This window comes from Oncorhynchus gorbuscha, linkage group LG11 (assembly GCF_021184085.1).
Source record: "Oncorhynchus gorbuscha isolate QuinsamMale2020 ecotype Even-year linkage group LG11, OgorEven_v1.0, whole genome shotgun sequence".
Lineage (NCBI taxonomy): Eukaryota > Metazoa > Chordata > Actinopteri > Salmoniformes > Salmonidae > Oncorhynchus > Oncorhynchus gorbuscha.
In genome coordinates, this window is record NC_060183.1 from 42,015,260 (window position 1) to 42,038,435 (window position 23,176).

General features: G+C 43.9%; 1 protein-coding gene across 1 annotated transcript in view; it reads left to right on the plus strand.

Moving 5' to 3' along the window:
* The window catches only part of LOC124047659 (AF4/FMR2 family member 1-like), a 71,076-nt gene that overhangs the window by 46,347 nt on the left and 1,553 nt on the right, over positions 1 to 23,176 (plus strand). The window contains 10 exon segments of the mRNA XM_046367971.1: positions 221 to 315; positions 7,576 to 7,765; positions 7,768 to 7,809; positions 8,008 to 8,096; positions 14,696 to 14,759; positions 14,873 to 15,009; positions 16,144 to 16,215; positions 16,408 to 16,501; positions 16,755 to 16,795; positions 22,913 to 23,142. Of these exon segments, the coding sequence (XP_046223927.1) occupies positions 221 to 315; positions 7,576 to 7,765; positions 7,768 to 7,809; positions 8,008 to 8,096; positions 14,696 to 14,759; positions 14,873 to 15,009; positions 16,144 to 16,215; positions 16,408 to 16,501; positions 16,755 to 16,795; positions 22,913 to 23,142 (1,054 nt within the window).

Genomic DNA, 23,176 nt, shown 5'->3' on the forward strand with positions numbered 1-23,176 from the left:
GGCTGTGCGTCACTGCCCCTGAGAGGTCTGCCAACCTGTATGGTTGACTAGCGTTAGATCGTGAAAGTAGTAGAACTATAGACCTCGTGGTCTGCTTGAGAGGGTGGAGAAGTAACAAAAGTGCTTTGACCACAGATGCTGAATTTATTTTTTAAATTGGAAGAACAGCAAACCTGTCGCTAGTATAGTTTTTATTACTATTATTATAATTTTTTTTCAGGCTGAGAAGGATGTGAAATCCCTGCCAAGGAAGAAGCCAAAACTGGAAAAAGATCCCAAACACTCCTCTTCATGTCCTGGTTCCTGCAAGTCTGTGTGAGTAACACTACACCCCTCAGTTCTTAACTCCTCCTAACTAGTGTCTTCAATGCTCTGCAGCATATCCATCCATAGCTTCTCTGCCCCAAAATGCTGCAAACTACTTCTGGTATAACATTCTTCTGGTATACCTAATAACATTACAACGATATTAGAGATGCATCAAACAAAATGTTTGGTGATTTTCCCCAGCACTTTAAGCTGTCCATTGGCCAGATGTCACCCTAGAGACAAGGCTGGGTATCAGACTGGGTGTCTGACTATTTGCAGATTCCATGAAATTTAATGTAAGACTTTTTAACCCTCTAAAGGGGGGGGGTGGAGTTCTACTAAGCTAACGTACGGAAGTGTTTTAAGATGGCCATACCAAGAATAATTTAGGTATTTGATTTTGATTTAAAAATGTCAATTTGCAGAAACATTTAATTTGGGCTTACTGCTATTTTCCCAGACAACCCCTTGAATAAACGATTCATACATTGAAAAACAGATGGTCCCCAAAAAATGTCTCACGGAACTTTGTTTTGAAGTGTCTGTCCTATTTCTGAAAGATATAAGAAAGATCAGGAAACTATTTTTGTGGGACACATTTAACCCCTTTTTTATCCATTGTTATTCAAAAACATAAAATTCTGTCTCATACCATCAAAAATGTGAAAAATATGATATTTTGGCCGTGTCAGTCAAGTTCCTGTTGAGCAGTTGATTTGTAGAATCTGGCGAATGGGGCTGGAATAAGTCTGCATGCCCATTAGCTCTCCTGGAGTTATCATGCTCGAACATTAGCCTAAAACCAAAAAGTCTAATAAAATCATTCCCTCATGGTCCTCCCGAGTGGTGCAGAGGTCTAAGGCACTGAGGCGTAACTACAGACACGGGTTCAATCCCAAGCCGTATCACAACTGGCCGGGATCTGGTGTCCCATAGAGCAGCACACAATTGGCCCAGCATCGTCCGGGTTAGGGGAGGGTTTGGCCCGGGGGGGCTTTACTTGGTTCATCAATCTATAGCGACTCCTTGTGGCAGGTCAGCGCCTGCAGGCTGACCTCAGTAATCAGTTGATCAGTGTTTCCTCTTACACATTGGTGTGGCTGGTTTCCCAGGTTAAGCAGGTGGGTGTTATGTTTCGGAGGACGCATGACTCAACCTTCGCCTACAAGCCCGTTGGAGTTTCAGTGATTAGACAAGATTGAAAAAGGGGGTAAAAATTTTGTTGTTACAGCCTGAATTTAAAATAGATTAGATAGATTAGATTAAAATAGATACCCCATAATGTCCCGATAATTATTATATATATTTTTTTACAAATGAATTAAAAATAAAAAGTCTTGAGTCAAGTATTCAACCCCTTTGCTATGGCAAAATGAAATAAGTTCAGGAGTAAAAATGTACTTGACAAGTCAAATAAGTTGCATGAACTCAATTGTTTTGGACTCAATAGTGTTTAACATGATTTTTAATGACTGCCTCATCTCTGTATCCCACAAATACAAATTCAACCACAAAGATCAGGGACGTCTTTCCAATACTTTGCAGAAATTGGTGAAAATAGATGCGTAAAAATGAAATAAGCAGACGTTGAATATCCCTTTGAGGATGGTGAAGTAATTAATTACACTTTGGATGGTGTGTCAATACAAAGATACAGGTGTCCTTCCTAACTCATCTGCCGGAGAGGAAGGAAACCACTCAGGGATTTCAACAAGAGGCCAATGGTGACTTTTAAAAAGTTAGTTTAATGGCTGTGATAGGAGAATACGGAGGATGAATCAACAACATTGTAGTTAATCCACAATACTAACCTAATTGATAGAGGGAAAAGGAATACAAATATTCCAAAACATGCATCATGTTTGCAACAAAGTATTGCAAAGCAATTCACTTTTTGTTTTGAATACAAAGTGTCACGTTTGGGGCAAATCCAATACAACACATTACGGAGTACCTCTCTATATTTCCAAGCATAGTGGTGGCTGCATCCTGTTATGGGTATGCTTGTAATCGATAAGGACTGGGGGATTTTTTTTGCATAAAAAAGAAACGTAATGGAGCTAAGCACAGACAAAATCCTAAACGGAAACCTGGTTGTCTCATTTTCCACCAGACACTGGGAGATGAATTCACCTTTCAGCAGGACAATAGCCTAAAACACAAGGCTACACTGGAGTTGCTTACCATGTAGACCGTAAACGTTCCTGAGTGGTCGAGTTAGATTTTCAAGTAGATTTAAGTAAGAACTATGTCAAGACCTGAAAATAACTGTCTAGCAATGATCATCAACCAATTTGACAGAGCTTGAAGATTTTAGAAAATAATTATGGCCAAATGTTGCACAGTCCAGGTGTGGATAGCTCTTAGAGACATACCCATAAAGACTCAACTGTAATCACTGCCAAATGTGCTTCTACAAAGTGTTGACTCAGGGGTGTGAATACTTATGTAAATTAGATTTCTGTATTTCATTTTCAATACATTTGCAAAAATGTCTAAACATGCTTTCACTTTGTCTTAGTGAAATTCTAAATTCCTATATGTTTTGTAGCCAAAACCAAATTCGCACTCTTTCTATTTCATTAATGAGTTGTAAGTTCATTAATTCTGCATGAAGTAGATCGAGACCAGTCTTAAAAGCCAGGTAACAGCGTTTATTTCAAGAGAGTACTGCCACATACACATATTTCCACAGGTTATAAACTGAAAATCACCAGTAGAGAGGCCCTATAGCTCTCGAGCCTTCGCTCCACGCCTGAAGTCAAGGTCAGTCAGTATAAATCAGCATTCTAGACAGTCTGGAGATAGTCCGTTCTCCACCTGGAGATTGTACAAATGAATGAACTAAGGAACAGACCTTCATTGTTATTAAACTCCTGACTACATTATATACAATTGGGAATGGGAGCAAGAGAGAAAAAAATTCATATGTACAGTACATTATAGCATTTGGACTAGTCAGTTCTGATTGGAATGTATACATAATTAGTCATTTCAACCATAATTTCCTCCAACACTTTGTCATTGTGTGTAGGTGGGTGAGGGGAAAAAATCAATTTAATCCATTTTGAATTCAGGCTGGTAGAAAAATAGGTATTTAATTGGTCCCATTTTGAATTCAGGCTGTAAAAACAAAATGTAGATAAAATAAATGGCATATATTATTATTATATTATTATATTATTATAGGTGTATGAATACTGTCTGAAGGCACTGTGAATATGCTAAATATGCTGAGTCACTGCTAACTCTGAATATGATATTGTTGCTAGATAGCCATGCAATTGATCTAACATTAAATGTAATGTCCTACAAAAACTTCCCATTGGTAGGCCTATATACGCTACTTGACGTGTTCACCACAAATGGCATGTTTCATCAGACCATTCTTTTCAACTGGCGCATCTCAATTACAGTGCATTTGGAAAGTATTCAGACCACTTGACTTTTTCCATATTTTGTTACGTCACAGCCTTATTCTAAAATGGATTCAATTGTTTTTTTCCCCCATCAATTTACACTCACTACCCCGTTATGACAAAGCAAAAACAGGTTTTTAGAATGATCTGCAAATGTATAAAAATAATAATCACATTTCCATAAGTATTTAGACCCTTTACTCAGTACTGTGTTGAAGTACATTACATTACATTACATTTAAGTCATTTAGCAGACGCTCTTATCCAGAGCGACTTACAAATTGGTGCATTCACCTTATGACATCCAGTGGAACAGTCACTTTACAATAGTGCATCTAAATCTTAAAGGGGGGGGTGAGAGGGATTACTTATCCTATCCTAGGTATTCCTTAAAGAGGTGGGGTTTCAGGTGTCTCCGGAAGGTGGTGATTGACTCCGCTGTCCTGGCGTCGTGAGGGAGTTTGTTCCACCATTGGGGGGCCAGAGCAGCGAACAGTTTTGACTGGGCTGAGCGGGAGCTGTACTTCCTCAGTGGTAAGGAGGCGAGCAGGCCAGAGGTGGATGAACGCAGTGCCCTTGTTTGGGTGTAGGGCCTGATCAGAGCCTGGAGGTACTGAGGTGCCGTTCCCCTCACAGCTCCGTAGGCAAGCACCATGGTCTTGTAGCGGATTGCTAGCTGCATCATGGTTAGAATCTCACAGTCAAAGACAGTTGGGGTTTAATAAAAGAGGTTGAGGAAAGGGTTAAATATTACATACATTTACATTTAAGTCATTTAGCAGACGCTCTTATCCAGAGCGACTTACAAATTGGTGCATTCACCTTATGACATTCAGTGGAACAGCCACTTTACAATAGTGCATCTAAATATTTTAAGGGGGGTGAGAAGGATTACTTTATCCTATCCTAGGTATTCCTTAAAGAGGTGGGGTTTCAGGTGTCTCCGGAAGGTGGTGAATGACTCCGCTGTCCTGGCGTCGTGAGGGAGTTTGTTCCACCATTGAGGAGCCAGAGCAGCGAACAGTTTTGACTGGGCTGAGCGGGAACTGTACTTCCTCAGTGGTAGGGAAGCGAGCAGGCCAGAGGTGGATGAACGCAGTGCCCTTATTTGGGTGTAGGGCCTGATCAGAGCCTGGAGGTACTGAGGTGCCGTTCCCCTCACAGCTCCGTAGGCAAGCACCATGGTCTTGTAGCGGATGCGAGCTTCAACTGGAAGCCAGTGGAGAGAGCGGAGGAGCGGGGTGACGTGAGAGAACTTGGGAAGGTTGAACACTAGACGGGCTGCGGCGTTCTGGATGAGTTGGAGGGGTTTAATGGCACAGGCAGGGAGCCCAGCCAACAGCGAGTTGCAGTAATCCAGACGGGAGATGACAAGTGCCTGGATTAGGACACGCGCACCGCTTCCTGTGTGAGGCAGGGTCGTACTCTGCGGATGTTGTAGAGCATGAACCTACAGGAACGGGCCACCGCCTTGATGTTAGTTGAGAACGACAGGGTGTTGTCCAGGATCACGCCAAGGTTCTTAGCGCTCTGGGAGGAGGACACAATGGAGTTGTCAACCGTGATGGCGAGATCATGGAACGGGCAGTCCTTCCCCGGGAGGAAGAGCAGCTCCGTCTTGCCGAAGTTCAGCTTGAGGTGGTGATCCGTCATCCACACTGATATGTCTGCCAGACATGCAGAGATGCGATTTGCCACCTGGTCATCAGAAGGGGGAAAGGAGAAGATTAATTGTGTGTCGTACCAAAGTACCTTTGGCAGCGATTACAGCCTCGACCCTTCTTGGGTATCTTGGCACACCTGTATTTGGGGAGTTTCTCCCATTCTACTCTGCAGATTCTCTAAAGCTTTGTTGGGTTGGATGGGGAGCATCGCTGCACAGCTATTTTCAGGTCTCTCCAGAGATGTTAGATCGGGTTCAAGTCTGGGCTCTGGCTGGGTCATTCCAAGACATTCAGAGACTTGTCCCAAAGCTACTCAGGGTTTGTCTTGGCTGGATTCATCAGACCAGAGAATATTGTTTCTCATGTTCTGAGAGTCCTTTAGGTGCCTTTTGGCAAACTCCAAACGGGCTGTCATATGCCTTTTTACTGAGGAGTGGCTTCCGTCTGGCCACTACCATAAAGGCCTGATTGGTTGAGTGCTGCAGAGATGGTTGTCTTTCTGGAAGGTTCTCTCATCTCCACAGTGGAACTCTGGAGCTCTGTCAGAGTGACCATTGGCTTCTTGGTCACCTCCCAGACCAAGGCCCTTCTCCTCCGATTGCTCAGTTTGGCCAGGTGGCCAGGTCTAGGAAGAGTCTTGGTGGTTCTAAATTTATTCTGTTTAAGAGTGATGGATGCCACTGTGTTCTTCAGGACCTTCAATGCTGCAAAATTTGTTTTTGTACCCTTCCCCAGATCTGTGCCTCGACACAATCCTGTCTCGAAGGTCTACGGACAATTCGTTCGACCTCGTGACTTGGTTTTTGCTCTGACATGCACTGTCAACTATGATACCGTTATATAGACAGGCACGTGTCTTTCCAAATCATATCCAATCAATTGAACTGACGACGGGTGGACTCCAATAAAGTTGTAGAAACTAGAGGTCGACCAATTAATCTGCAATCATAACAATTGGTAATCGGCCTTTTTGGACGCCGATTATTGCCGATTTACATTGCAATTCAGTAGGAGACTGCGTGGCAGCCTGACCATCTGTTACGCGAGTGCAGCATAAAAAGGACCTTGTGGCTGCAAGGAGCCAAGGTAAGTTGCAAGCTAGCATTAAACCTATCATATATAAAAAAATCAATCTTCACATAATCTCTCACAGATAATATCTTTGCAGTTTTGGAAACGTCAGAGTGTTTTCTTTCCAAAGCTGCCAATTATATGTATAGTCGAGCATCTTTTCGTGACAAAATATTGCGCTTAAAACGGGCACGTTTTTTTAATCCAATAATGACATAGCGCCCCCATAGGTTGAAGAGGTTAAGGGCAGAGAAATCTTGTTGGACACTAAGAATGCTTTGTTGTAGAGTGTTTAACACAAAATCCGGGAGGGGCCATAAGACTATCATCTGCATATAAGTGGATGAGAAAGCTTCCTACTGCCTGAGCTATGTTGTTCATGTAAATTGAGAAGAGTGTGTGGCCTTGGGATACACCCTTAGTGTCAGGCAGTGGCTGAGACATCAGATTTTCTGACTTTATACACTGCACTCTGAGAGAGGTAGTTTGCGGGGTCTTTGGCCTGCTGAGACACCAATACTCCTTAGCCGGCCCACAAGAATGGAATGGTCTACCGTATCAAAAGCTTTGGCCAAGTCAATAAAAATAGCAGCACAACAGTGCTTAGAATCAAGGGAAATGGTGACATCATTGAGGACCTTTAAATTCTCTAGGGTATGTGGGATGCTAGTGTCCCATCTGGGCAAAATCCAGTGAGATTACAGAGCGCAAAATTCAAATACAGTGTAGCCTAATCACCAAAAATACTGACATCGGCAAAATTGCTTCAGTAAGAGGAGGACAATATTAGGTGTCTGTAATTTTTGGTTTATCATCCCAGCTCTAGTTAGTGTTGTCTTCCATCAAATTGTATAGGCTACCTTGCGCCCATTTCTTTTTTTTACCATGGTGGCAACAATTACGCAGTGGCACAAAATAAAGGGGGCCATTTCATCACATTTTTTAACACCTTTTGAAAACTGAAGATTTTAAATCAGAATGTAAGATTTTTTTAAGGACCTACCGACACCCTGCTGACTGGGCATTCTCCCTTCAGAGAAGAAAGTCCCCTTTCACAGTATCTCCTCTGTCCCATTCTGATCTAACTTGCCATCTGGCCTTTTCTCTCACAGAACACCCAAGAACCCTGGAGAGAGGAGGTGGAGAGGAAGCGGTCGAAGAAGGGGGCTTCTGTCCCTCTGCAAGACCCTGGGAAAGAGCCGGGGAGGCGCAAGCTGCATGCAGGGGAGACCCCAGAGCCCAACGCTGCCTCAGCAGCCAAAAGCAAGGACAGGGATGCCTCCACCCCCGTCAAACACAAGAAGGGCACTGGGAAACGACACACAGAGCATTCCAAGACTGGCAAGGCAAGAGATTTGAGTCAATATATGTTATATGTGAAATTAAGTCACACATCTGAGAGTTGCTTCAGCAGGTGCGTCAGAAGTGTTAGATGTTATTCAAAGGATGAAGCTCAGTATTTATCGTTAATTGTCTGTATAAAGGTTATCTGAAATAATGAGAAACAGGTGTTGATATGCTGTCTCCTCTGGTTTTGTCTGAAGGCCCCCAAGAGCAGCTTTGCCTTCTCTGTGCCTGCCCAGCTCACCGGGGGTTCCCTGTCCTCCAGACCCCTGCTCAAGGTCGAGGACAGGTAAGATTCCTTTTACATACTTATTTCATTAGAAAAGTTATACAACACCTTATGCCCCTGTGAAAAAAATGGTTGCCCCCTTACACTCAATAAATGGTTTAGCTGCAGTGTCTCCAGCCAAACACTTCCTGTAGTTGATCAGTGGCCCTCTTATTTTGACCCGCTCTTCCATGCTGAACTGCTTTAAGTCAGCGACATTTGTTGGTTTTCGTTTCAAGTCCTGACACATCTCAATTGGGATTAGGTCTGGACTTTGACTAGGCCATTCCAGAACTTCAAATTTGTTGCTTTTTAGACGTTTTATGTAGACTTGATTGTGTGTTTTGGATCATTGTCTTGCTGTATGACCCAGCTGCGCTTCATCTTCAGCTCACAGACAGATGGCCTGACATTCTCCTGTAGAATTCTCTGATACAGAGCAGAATTCATGGTTCATTCTATTAAGGCAGCAAAGCATCCCCAAACCATCACACTACCACCACCAGTAATGGCGCCCGAGGGGATGGCTGCCGTTTTACGGGCTCCTAACCAACTATGGTATTTTGTGTTTTTCACATTGTTTGTAACTTACTTTGTATTTAATGTTGCTGCTACCGACTCTTATGCCCAAAAAGAGCATCTGGATATCAGACCAGCGATTACACACCTTGAACTGGACGAAGATCTTTTTCTTTAATGAGTCCAACGCGAAAGAGGCACATCCACAGCTTCTCTGAGAACCGGCCAAATCCCAGTCATTCGCGTGAAGAAAAGACAGAAATACAGGGTGCGGAGATAGGTGTGCCTTGTGAGAAATTTGTCAGCTATTGGGTAACCCACCATCCGTTCGTTCTATTGGCCAACGTGCAATCACTGGAGAATTCACTTCGAGACTATCCTACCAACGGGACATTAACTGTAATATCGTATGTTTCACTGAGATGTGGCTGAACGACAACAATGACAATATACCGTTGGCTGGGTTTTCCGTGCATCGGCAGAACAGCTACGTCAGAACAGAACAGCTACGTCTGGTAAGACAAGGGGTGGGGTTGTGTGTCTATTGGTAAATAATAGCTGGTGTCTCGAGGTATTGCTTGCCTGAGGTAGAGTACCTCATGATAAGCTGTAGAGTTCATCTATATTTACCATCACAAAAGAATGCTGGAACTAAGACCCACTCAACGAGCTATAGAAGGCCATAAGCAAACAAAATGCTAATCCAGAAGTGGTGCTCCTAGTGGCCGGGGACCCCCCAACTTTTTTCAATTTCCGCCTGAAGACATACCCAAATCTAACTGCCTGTAGCTCAGGCTCAGAACCAAGGATATGCATATTCTTGATTTAATTTGAAAGAAAACACTCTGAAGTTTGTGTAAATGTGAATTGAATGTAGGAGAATATAACACAATAGATCTGGTTTAGATAATACAATGAAAAAACAATACGTTTTTTCATTTTTATTGTTGTATCATCTTTAAAATGAACGAGACAAAACAAAAATTCTGATAGGGACAATTTCAGTGAAACACATAAGAGGGCAATAGTACTTGTGCAAAGTTTCAGAATGATAACTTCGGAAATGAGTGTGCTACATAACATGTATCATGAAGTCCCCCAGGTGTCCCACACAAGTAGCCCAAATGTACCCAAGTGGCCAAATTGGTGAAGTTATACATTTTGAATGGAATAACTATATACAAAATACCAAAATGGTATTCTAACACACCCCCCCCCCAAAAAATGGAGAAAAAAAGATATACATTTACAAAATAACACTTTCAATATTTGGAAGACCCTCAGTCCTCTACACAATATTGTGCTGCTGATGCCAGGTGCCATAGCAGTCTCTTTCTGCTGTATAAAGCAGAGGGTCACCATGCATGTGGTGCAGGTGATGGGGGACTTCATTTTGCAAAGAACACAGCGACGCCTCCATGCTGTGCCCCTTTGGCCCTGAGGCACATCCATGCCTGCAGAAATACATTTGGGCAGATGAATACCACTTGTGGAAGTAGCTGGATGAACCAGCTTCAGTGGGGGATGGAAACCTTGGCACTGGGGGGCTCCCATTCGGAGTCCGTGTCACTGTGAAAGAAAATGTTCATTTAGAAAAGTTTCACATATGAGCCCTGTATCAAACAGGTATAATAAACATATATACACTGCTCAAAAAAATAAAGGGAACACTAAAATAGCACATCCTAGATCTGAATGAATGAAATATTCTTATTAAATACTTTACATTTATCAACCCATGGAGGTCTGGATTTGGAGTCGCACTCAAAAGTAAAGTGGAAAACCACACAACAGGCTGATCCAACTTTGATGTAATGTCCTTAAAACAAGTCAAATGAGGCTCAGTAGTGTGTGTGGCCTCCACGTGCCTGTATGACCTCCCTACAACGCCTGGGCATGCTCCTGATGAGGTGGCGGATGGTCTCCTGAGGGATCTCCTCCCAGACCTGGACTAAAGCATCCGCCAACTCCTGGACAGTCTGTGGATAGAGCGAGACATGATGTCCCAGATGTGCTCAATTGGATTCAGGTCTGGGGAACGGGCGGGCCAGTCCATAGCATCATTGCCTTCCTCTTGCAGGCACTGCTGACACACTCCAGCCACATGAGGTCTAGCATTGTCTTGCATTAGGAGGAACCCAGGGCCAACCGCACCATCATATGGTCTCACAAGGGGTCTGAGGATCTCATATCGGTACCTAATGGCAGTCAGGCTACCTCTGGCGAGCACATGGAGGGCTGTGCGGCCCCCCCAAAGAAATGCCACCCCACACCATGACAGACCCACTGCCAAACCGGTCATGCTGGAGGATGTTGCAGGCAGCAGAACGTTCTCCACGGCGTCTCCAGACTCTGACACGTCTGTCAGATGTGCTCAGTGTGAACCTGCTTTCATCTGTGAAGAGCTCAGGGTGCCAGTGGTGAATTTTCCAATCTTGGTGTTCTCTGGCAAATGTCAAACGTCCTGCACGGTGTTGGGCTCTAAGCACAACCCCCAACTGTGGACGTCGGGCCCTCATACCACCCTCATGGAGTCTGTTTCTGACCGTTTGAGCAGACACATGCACATTTGTGGCCTGCTGGAGGTAATTTTGCAGGGCTCTGGCAGTGCTCCTCCTTGCACAAAGGCAGAGGTAGCGGTCCTGCTGCTGGGTTGTTGCCCTCCTACGGCCTCCTCCACGTCTCCTGATGTACTGGCCTGTCTCCTGGTAGCGCCTCAATGCTCTGGACACTACGCTGACAGACACAGCAAACCTTGCCACAGCTCGCATTGATGTGCCATCCTGGATGAGCTGCACTACCTGAGCCACTTGTGTGGGTTGTAGACTCTGTCTAATGCTACCACTAGAGTGAAAGCACCGCCAGACAGCATTCAAAAGTGACCAAAACATCAGCCAGAAAGCATAGGAACTGAGAAGTGGTCTGTGGTCACCACCTGCAGAACCACTCCTTTATTGGGGGTGTCTTGCTAATTGCCTATAATTTCCACCTGTTGTCTATTCCATTTGCACGACAGCATGTGAAATGTATTGTCGATCAGTGGTGCTTCCTAAGTGGACAGTTTGATTTCACAGAAGTGTGATTGACTTGGAGTTACATTGTGTTGTTTAAGTGTTCCCTTTAGTTTTTTGAGCAGTGTATTTAGAGTACAGGGAACATAAGGTTGAATATATTATGACAGACCAGCTAGATCTAATGTCTATTTTATATTATGACATTTCAGCTAGATCTACTGTCTTTATTATATTACAACAGACCAGCTGTATCTGTCTCCATTTCACTTTGGCAATTGTTGTGGGCCTGCACTCCCCTCAACAGCCTCAAACAGGCTATTTCATTTAACAAATAATATTTTATATTATTAATTTCTAACAACGGCATTGGCATGAGAAAAACTTACCAGTCCAAAACGATGTCCTCTCCATTAAAAAAATATTCCTCCATTTGGGAATCGCTAAATTAATCATCCTCCAACAATCTCTCTCACTTTCCCGATCAATTTCTTCTAAAATGGTGTGTACATCTGTATATCTAGATTTAGATTTAGCTTTCCCTGACTTAGTCGCCATACTGATTGATTTATAAACAGCTGAAGATGCGCTTTACCAAAACAACGCTGTGCGTAACATGCGTTGCTCCTTACGGTATGAATCTCCAATGGCGAATGAACCTCTTTACGCCGGAGTTTACTACATGGGTTGGTCTTCCAACACATAAACATTACATATTGCCATTTACATCAGCTCATTGGCTATCTACCCAGCTAGATTTCAAGACGATCAGTGGTCATTGGGTTAAAATACAGTCAATCAACGAAACAGCGGCGGTCATATCATTGGTGCACAATGATGTCATTACTTGTTGTCTACTTGTTGTCTTCAAATCGGTTTCTTTCAGTCAATACGTCCCGCGAAATGACCCATCAGGTTTGGTTGTGTTACAAACACACCAGGTGATTGCAATGAAACCAAACATGACTGGAAAAGTCACGTTTCGTGTGTGTATTTACACCGAATGTGTCGTCGAAAATTGAATGAGACGGAATTCACTACACAAGCAGTTCACAAAATGTTTCGTGTTAGGCTATAAAAATGGATTTTATCAAACAAAAGGCCATTCATTGTGTAACAATGAGCATTGGGATTGCAAACAGAGGAAGATCGTCAAAGGTAAACTATTTATTTTATTGCAATTTGTGATGTTACGCCTGTGCTGATTGAAATAGTTATTTTTTATGGGGCTTTGTTCTCAGATAATCGCATCGTATTCTTTCGCAGTAAATCCTTTTTTAAATCTGACAACGCAGTTGGATTAGCAAGATTCTAGGCTTTCGACCCATGTGAGTCACTTGTATTTTCATGAATGTTTAATATTACTATTTATGTAGCGATCACCGTATGTTGTCGAATTTAATCCCGCTAACGGGTTCGGTGCGCAGAGAGGTTAATGCAGGCAAACTTAAATCAGTTTTACCTCATTTCTACCGGCATGTTACATGTGCGACCAGAGGAAAATATATTCTGACACACAGACGCATACAAAGCTCTCCCTCGCCCTACATTTGGCATATCTGACCATAATTCTATCCTCCTGATTCCTGCTTACAAGCAAAAAATAAAGCAGGAAGTACCAGTGACTCAATACGGAAGTGGTCAGATGCTACGCTACCGGACTGTTTTGCTAGCACAGACTGGAATATGTTCTGGAATTCATCCAATGGCATTGAGGAGTGTACCACCTCAGTTTCAACAATAAGTGCATCGACGAAGTCATCCCCACAGTGACCATACTTATCCTTTTCAGGACCCTGTCTTTCAAAGATAATTTGTAATAATCCCAAACTTCACAGTTCTTCATTGTAAAGTGTTTAAACACTGTTTCCCATGCTTGTTCAATGAACCATAAACAATGAATGAACATGCACCTGTGGAGCGGTTGTTAAGACACTAACAGCTTACAGAAGGTAGGCAATTAAGGTCACAGTTATAAAAACTTAGGGCACTTTCTACTGACTCTGAAAAACACTAAAAGAAAGATGCCCAGGGTTCCTGCTTATCTGTGTGAACGTGCCTTAGGCATGCTGCAAGAAGGCATGAGGACTGCAGATGTGGTCTGGACTATAAATTGCAATGTCCGTACTGTGAGACGCCCAAGACAGCACTACAGGGAGACGGGACAGACAGCTGATCGTCCTTGCAGTGGCAGACCACGTGTAACACCTGCACTGGATCGGTACATCTGAACATCACACCTGTGGGCCAGGTACAGGATGGCAACAACTGCCTGAGTTACACCAGGATTGCACAATCCCTCCATCAGTGCTCAGACTGTCCGCAATAGGCTGAGAGAGGCTGGACTGAGGGCTTGTAGACCTGTTGTAAGGCAGGTCATCACCAGACATCACAGGCAACAACGTTGCCTATGGGCACAAACCCACCGTTGCTGGACCAGACAGGACTGGCAAAAGTGCTCTTCACTGACGAGTCACGGTTTTGTCTCACCAAAGGTCATGGTCGGATTCACGTTTATTGTTGAAGGATTGAGTGTTACACCGAGGCCCGTTTTCTGGAGCGGGATCGATTTGGAGGTGGAGGGTCCGTCATGGGACTGAACTTGTTGTCATTGCAGGCACTCTCAATGCTGTGCGTTACAGGGAAGACATCCTCCTCTCTCATGTGGTACCCTTCCTGCAGGCTCATCCTGACATGACCCTCCAGCATGACAATGCCACCAACCATACAGCTCATTCTGTTCATGATTTCCTTCAAGACAGGAATGTCAGTGTTCTGCCATGTCCAGTGAAGAGCCTGGATCTCAATCCCATGGAGCACATCTGGGACCTGTTGGATTGGAGTGAGGGCTATTCCCCTCAAAAATGTCCGGGAACTTGTATGTTCCTTGATGGAAGAGTGGAGTAACACATTATTCCATTTCTGTTAGTCACATGTTTGTGGAACTTGTTCAGTTTGTCTCAGTTGTTGAATCTCTTATGTTCATACAAATATTTACACATATTAAGTTTGCTGAAAATTAACACAGTTGACTGAGAGGACGTTTCTTTTTTTGCTGAGTTTATATACCTCTGTTCCTGCCACCCACAGGCAGCACCCAGTGGAGTATCATATGAAGGAAGCCAAAAAACTCAAGCACAAAGCAGATGCCACGGTAATAGTCCTATTTTTACACTCTCATTCTCTCTCAATTCAGTATTTTTCTTTCACTTGTGACAATCTCAATGGATTCTAAACAAAGGTCTGTGCGTTTTTTGTTTTCTCCAGTCTGATAAGGTGGGCAAAGCTTTCAACTACCTCGATGCTGCCATGTCCTTTGTGGAGAGCGGCATCGCTATGGAAACCGATCCCCAGACCCCGAAGTCGGCATATACGATGTTTGCTGAAACCTTGGATCTGATAAGGTAAGCAGCCCAAAACAATATGTACTAGATAGAGCTCCTTAGCTGTAGTGAGTAGGGGTGGGCATTTGAAATATTTTCAGGTTTGAATAATAATACATTTTTGGGGGATATCCAGATAGTTGTAAAACATTTATTTTTTGTGACTTTATTTAAACTTGGACACTTGTTTGCTGTGCAGCCTGCGCGCCTCAGAGGATGTTCACGGCCCGATGGTGTGTGTGTGTGTGAGACAGGAGGGAGAGTGGGAGGGGGGGGAATTCCACGAACTCGTGCTAGTTAGATGACCTATGGCATTTACAAGTTTGTCTATTATCCCATCTGGCAGTGGCTGTCTTTACTGCATCAAATTGATTTAAAGAAGAGAAGATGGCCAGATGTCAGCTAGCTAGACTAGTTGAGGCCATTTTGCTGCACTCCCCGTCCTTTTCTACAACTCCATTCAGATTAAACCTGTCGGTTGCTCCTGCTAGCCTACTCCTTCTCATTTAGCTAACTTAATTACAGAACTGTAATTCCATTTTGCATGAAATTAGAGGTCTACCACTTCAAATTGCTACACATAGGAGCCTCTGACTGTAGTGCCAACCAGCTACACACGTGAAACCTGTGTAGGTTATATGGTATGTATTTTATTGGGGTGCACGTCATAAAAACTACATTCAAAAGTTTGTTTTATTCAATTAAGAATTTCACGGATGTATCAAAAATGAAATACAGAAATCTAATTTACATACAGTACCTGTCAAAAGTTTGGACACCTACTCATTCCAGGTTTTCTCATTATTTGTACTTTATTCTACATTGTAGAATAATAATGAAGACATCAAAACTATTGAAATGACACATATGGAATCATGTAGTAACCAAAAAAGTGTTAAACAAATCAAAATATATTTGAGATTCTTCAAAATATCCACCTTTTGCCTTGATGACTGCTTTGCACACTCTTGGCATTCTCTCATCTAGCTTCATGAGGCTCAGGGCCTCAAAGGCTAGGGCCGACTCTGATTACATGTGTGGGTATGGATGAGGCAACAAGCCACTGCGACCCCTCATGATGAGTTCCTTTTTTTTTGTGAACTCACCTTTGCTTTGTTTCCTGTGCTTTTTTAAATGCCACCTCTACTCTTTCAGGTTCATACTGAAACTGAAGGGCTCTGTGGACCCCTCTGCCCCTGTTACAGACAAGGATTTTACAATATTATGGTAACTAGATACCAGACCCTACTATATGTAATATATACCCTGCTACACCACACAATAGTTCACTATAGTTCTGTTAAATGTAACATAAATGTCAAGTAGTGGCACGTCGGATCCATTTTACCTCAAGCCAGTGAAATGAAGTATTCCTGCAGAGGATTATGAGAATCTAACCTTTTTGTTATTGTCTGTCAGTATGAGGTGCCAGTCCCTTCTACAGATGGCCATGTTTCGCTACAAAAGAGAAACGGCACTTAAGTATTCAAGGACCCTCACGGATCATTTCAAGGTAGGCTTCAAGGATCACATGTTGGTCCTTTGTTTCTGCATGTCTTTGTGTGTGTCGTGTACACACATTCATCTGAAAATAAATGGCAGCGACGTTCTGAGCACACAACTAGTTGAGTACTTGGATTACTATTGAGTAATCAAAACGTATGTTGGTGTAAATTCAAATGAATATTAAATTGTCAATGAGTGTAGAGACATGGTTAAATAGCAAATGAGTTTGACTGAATCGGATCTTAAATTCTCTTTTTCAGAGCTCCACCAAGTCTGCAGCCCCCTCCCAATGTGTCTCAAAGTAAGTATTTTACCTAGTGGTTGTCCTCTGCTCAGCCTTTTCCCTTTGTGTGTCCTGTCTCCTGCTTTAGCATTTAGTCAGAACCCTTTTAGGATGGCTAATATTAGAGTGACTAAATCAATGGAGGCTAGAGGGGGGCGGTGGTAAAATAGCAACTTTCTTCTCTAATCCGGATGACATAAGAATATAGAGATGCTAGAATTAGATTTTTAGACATGACTTGTATTTTCATATTTTAGTATACCCTTTTCATAATAATGTGAAATTCCTGTTCTTTTTTGAAGATATCAAATTATTTTGCAGATGTTATCGCAGGTGCAGCGAAATACTTATTATGCTTCTAGTTCGAACAGAGTAGTCCACCTAAGTAAATGCATGTTAAAAATGCCTCTGGCTGTGTTTACAGCTTTGAGTCTTTTTGGGTAAGTCTCTTAAATTAAGGGCTTTGCACACTTTAGGTCAACAACATGCACTGTCCTGACATCTTCCCCAGTGTCCTCCAAACAGACCAAGTAGTTCACTGGTCCCAACTGCTGCACTACACGGTATGGACCTTTCCATCTCGAAGCTAGCTTGGCAGTGAACTTCTTAGATGCCTTTGACAGATGATGTGAACGTACCCAGACACGAGACGGGTGGAAAACACACGTCTCGTCTATGTTTGTCACAGTTTCTCAGCTGTCGTTGTTTGGCTTTGGTTTTGCTGGCCTCCACTCTGGCTAGCAAGGTGTGGTGGTGTTGTACGGCATCAAATGCTGGGCAGTCAGGTGAAACATTCGAACTTTGTAAGACCCTGTCCATCGGACCTTTTAGTAGTCTTCCCAGGTAGAGTTCGGCGGGAGTGACCCCAGAAGTCTCCTGCACGGCAGAGTTCAGTGCAAAGTGAAATTCTGAAAATGCTGATCCCACCTTGTGTGCTGATCCCCCACGAAAGAAGCAATCATCCGCTTCAGGGTTCGGTTTACCCTCTCGGTCAGGTTGTTCTGAGGATGGTAGGCTGTGGTCAGCTTGGCAATTACACCCCAGTAGGTACAGAGCTCTTTGTATATTCCTGATATGAACTGCGGACCTCGGTCAGAGGATTTGGTCGGGAATTCCGAATCTGGTAAAACCTCCCTTCGCAGATTTAGAGCAATGGCTGATGCAGTGGCTTTGCGGAGGGGAAACAACTCCACCCAGTGTGTGTAGTAGTCCACTAACTCCACCCAGTGTGTGTAGTAGTCCACTACCACCAATAAAAATTCATTCAGTGTCCCCCCGGCTGTGAGAAAAAGGTCCCATGAAGGTCAATTCCCAACATTTAATTTGGATGGTTCACCACGGTCTGCCACATTTTCCCGGCAGGTCTGCCAATGTCTGGTTTGTATTTCTGGCAGACTTCACACTGCTGTACAAACTTCCGGGTAACAACCCACATGCCTGGCCAGTAAACCACCTCTTGTAGTCTTCGATAAGTTTTAAAAACTCCAAGATGGCCACTCATGGGATTGGCATGATAAACTTGGATTATCTGGTCACACAATGTAGAGGGAATGAAGACGCGATAATGGGTGCTGTGTATTCCATCTCCTCTTGGAGTTTTTCGATACACTTTATCCTGAATTATGCTATACTTATCATTGAAGCGACTCTTGGAGTCTTCTTCCGACAGACTCTTGTGGATCGCCATGATGGCAGCATCCTTCTGCTCTGCTCTCCATACACTCATCATCCAGAGGAAAGGAATCATCCAGACATTTAGCGGTAGTATAAGTACTGCACAAGGGAGGACAAACATTGGCCGTCTCTGTAATCTGAGAAAGGGCATCTGGTACAACGTTCCAACGTTCCAAAACTTCCTTTGCGATACTCAATGATGAAGTCAAACTTCTGCAGTCTGATAGACCAGCGAATAAGACGTCCGTTGGTCTTGCCTGATGCCAGAACCCACTGCAGAGCAGCATGGTCTGTGACAACGGTGAAGGTCTTTGCCTCCAAGTAGTAGCTCCATTTCTCCAAAGCCCAGACCACAGCGAGGCACTCCCTTTCAGTCGTTGAATAATTCCTCTCGGCTGAATTAAGGGTGCGACTTGCATAGGCAAGAACTTCTTCTGTTCCAAGTCATGTTTGTTGAGCCAAGATTGCTCCAAGTCCTGTTTGACTTGCATCCGTGTACACAATGAAATGAGCATTCCGGTTAGGATGTCCAAGCACTGGAGGAGTAATTAGACTGTTTTTGAGTGCTTCAAATGCACCTTGGCATGCAGGGGTCCATTGGAATTTCACACCTTTCTTCTTAAGGTGGTTGAGGGGTTCGGCTACCTTTGAAAAATCAGGCACAAACCTGTGGTACCATCCAGCCATACCCAGAAACCGCTGAACAGCCTTGAGGGATGTGGGAATTGGGACTTTGGCTGGATCTGCATGAATACCTTCAGCATTAACCATATGACCAAGGAACTTGAGTTCTGGCAGACAGAAACGAGACTTCTTCAAGTTCAAGGTCAAACCTGCAGCCTTTAGTCTGTCGAAGACGGACTGAATGTCTTGCAGATGATCCACGACAGAGGAGGAGTAGATTATGATGTCATCCAGATACATAAGACAATTTCTACCCCTCAAATCTCCCAGGACAGTCTCCATCAACCGTTGGAAGGTTACTGGAGCATTCTTCAAACCAAAAGGCATGACTTTGAAGGAGTACAAACCAGCAGGGGTGACAAAAGCAGTCTTGTCCTGACTAGCGGGATCCATTGACACCTGCCAATAGCCACTGGTCAGATCCAGATTATTAAAGATGGATGCTCCTGCCAGTGATTCCAGTATGTCATTTATGTTTGGTAGAGGGTAGGCATCGCTTTCTGTTATGGCATTCGGCTTCCTGTAGTCCACACAGAATCGATATCCACCATCTTTCTTAAGAATCAGGACAACCGGAGAAGCCCATCCAGAAAAAGAAGGTTCCACAATTCCATTCTCCCACATGCTTTTGAGCTGTTCATTGAGAATTGCCAGTTTGGCGGGGGATAGCCTGTAGGGACGCTGCTTAATGGGGACCTCATGCCGAGTATAGATTTTGTGTTTGAAGACGGTTGTACGGCCGAGTGTAAGAGTACAGACCTCACTGTTCATGTCCAACATCTGGGAGAGCTGCCACTTTTCATCATCCGACAGACATGCCTGTTCCACCGCTTGTTTGATGTAGAAATCAGCATCAGGTTTGCTTTTGCTCTCGGATAGAAGGGGGGGGGTGTACGGCGGTAATCAGGGTGATAGTTGGGTTCTCAGACTTCCATGGTGGAACATGTTTTTGTCTTTGTCTCTTTATATTTTCTCTGTCACTGACTTGGATAATGGAGCAGGCTCTAACCTGAAATCAGTGCATTACCAGGTTGAAATGGATGAGGCTGGGAATAGTCAGAGTGTAGCCGATAGGAGGGTTCGGACATAGAGATGGTCAGTCCACTGAAGAACAGGAAGTCTAGGCCAAGGACTACAGCAAATGCAAGGCTTGAATCTGCAAGAATTGCCACAGGAAGGTTAATAGTCTCACCATGCAGTTTTATTATTATACTAATCCAGCCCAAGGGAGTGGTAGGTTCTCCATTGGCCAAGTACAATGGTCCCTCCCATGTTCATAGCTCCTCATGAGTTAATGCCATGTTCTGCCACAGGGCCTCTTGCATCGGGGTGTAAGATGCCCCTGTGTCGATTATGGCCTTCCCTCTCAAGTTCCTACCAGTCAGAGGAACCAATAGTTGTTGCGGAATAGGAATAAGACCGCTAGCTGTGCTGTCTAAAGGCTTCATGGTGGGCATTAAGGCTGACCCAATTGTATGCAAGCCCCCACGCCTGTCTAGACTTTCAGTCCTTTTCCTGAATCTTGATGCTGGACATAGAGCGGGCAAGAATCTGGAGGATGTTGGACTTTACACCTCCAACACACAACTGGACATTTGTCGTGGATCTTGGGTACAAATATCTGAGACGGTTTAGCCCCAGGAGAGTTATGGGTATACTGGGATGAGGGAACAGGGTTTTTAGTTTGGAGGTGGTGCAACAAAAGACATGATTCAACCTTGCGTGGATGGTGTCATGAGTGTTTCTCTTCAAATCCCTGTTCGGGCGCCAATTCTGTAGCGGTATTTATTAGAGAGGGTAAAGAAAGATTTTGTTTGGGCGCCAGGCAGGTATTAACCATGCCGAAAGGAAAAGAGTAGAATAGAGAGAGTACCACTACCAGACCCACACACATCAGCAGAAGAGACTGCCTAGAGTGTAGCCTGTATACCAGATAGCCAGTGGAGAGAAAAGAGAATACACACCATATAAAACCCACATCACAGCACAGGGGTAACCCCAACAAGAATACCTCATACAATAATACTAATACAAATAATGGCAGAGCAATTCAACAGCAACTTCATACAAGAACGAACCCAGTCATCAACAGAGGATTTGCAATAATCTGTATTATTTTCCAGTGGATGAGTGCAGAGGGTATGAATGTGGGGGGTGTTCATCGACACAACAAAGGCCTTAAAAATGTCCACAGTCTTCTCGGCCACATGTCATTAGTACACCTCACCTCAATACACAACTTGCAAGCAACTTCCCTTTTAACTAAAATGTCCATCAAAATGCTTCTGGCAGGGCAATAATAGTCCACCTCTAATGAACTTCAATGGGAAGTGCGTTTGAAAAATAGAGAGTCTGTGCAGGGTAAAGCACTGGAACGAGAGGGAAGAGAAAGAGAGAGAAAAAGATAAATCTTAGCTGTGGTCTTCAGGCCTGCCGGTGTACTGTCTGACTGTCCGATGGTTTGTTGGTTTGTATGTTAAAGCTTCACAACAATATTGCTACTAATCCATGCGATCCATAACAGCCGCGGTCCCAAACAAAAACAACCACGATCTAAAGCGATCACACCGATGATTGAGTTAAATACTTTATAAACTACAAACGCTGAAAACAAACAAAACTTCTGCAGCACAGCACACACAATCAAACTGTCGCGCCACCAAAGAGCTCCTCCCCAAAGAGCTGAATGAGCTCTCTTTATTTCCTCCTTCCTTACTGCTCATGCGCTCTTAAAGTGGCAGTGCACGGTGAAGTCTCCGTGCAGATTTCGCCACAACCTGGTTTCATGATGCCATGCACACGTTCAAGGCACCCAGTTCCAGAGGCAGCAAAGCAACCCCAAAACATCACAACCTCCATGTTTGACTGTAGGGAGGGTGTTCTTTTCTTTGAAAGCTTAATTTTGTTTTCTGTACAGATGGTGTGCTTTACCAAAAAGCTGTAAATTGGTCTCATCTCTCTACAGGATTTTCTCCCAGAAGGATTTTGGCATGTTCAGCTGTGTTTTGGCAAATTGCAGTCGGGCTTTCTTATGTCTTCCTCTCAGCAGAGGGGTCCTCTTGGGACTCCTACAATGTAACCCCTTTTCATTGAGTTGGCCGACAGATTGTGCGAGTTGAAACTGTCTGAATGTCAGCTTGAATCTGTGTGGCAGTTGACTGAGGTGCTTTCTCCACCATTCAAACAATGCTTTGCTGCAATCCTACATTAAGTTTTCTCTTGTGGCCACGTCCAGTGAGGTTGGCTACAGTGGCATGGGCCTTAAACTTTTTGATTACATTACTTACGGTGGAAACAGGAACATCAAGGTCTCTGGAGATGAACTTGTAGCCTCGATTGTCCATGCTTGGCTCCAATCTTGTATCTGATCTCCTCAGATAATTATCTGGTTGTTTTGTTCAACTGCAAACATTTCTGGAAGAAATGGTGCATTATTTGAAAAAAGTGCAAGGGTGCCAATATTTTTGTCCATGACTGTACATCTCATTCAACCCACTTATTAATAAGTGTATATATACTGTTGGAAGTCATCGTATTATGTGCTCAGTCCTATCCGTGGCGGGAGGTAGCATAGTGGTTAGAGCGTTGGACTAGTAATCGAAAAGTTGCAAGATCGAATCCCTGAGCTGACAAGGTAAAAGTCTGTCGTTCTGCCACTGAACAAGGCAGTTAACCCACCGTTCCTAGGCCGTCATTGAAAATAAGAATTTGTTCTTAACTGACTTGCCTAGTTAAATAAAAGGTAACTCATGCCCCATCCTGCCCTCTCTTTCCCAGAAGCACGGGCACACCATCCCCCATGTCTCCCATGCCGTCTCCTGCCAGCACAGCCAGCTCTGGGCCAGGCTCCAATCACAGCAGTGGGGTGGGGATGGGCAATGTGAGCACTGTGGCCATTCCCCAGGTCATCCAGCAGGTGGCATCGTCCTACGTCAATATCACAGCACTCTTCCTGAGTGCTCACGACATCTGGGAGCAGGCTGACGAGCTGGCACACAGAGGCAGTGGTAAGGAGGAGCAGAGGGGAAGGTTAAATAGTCT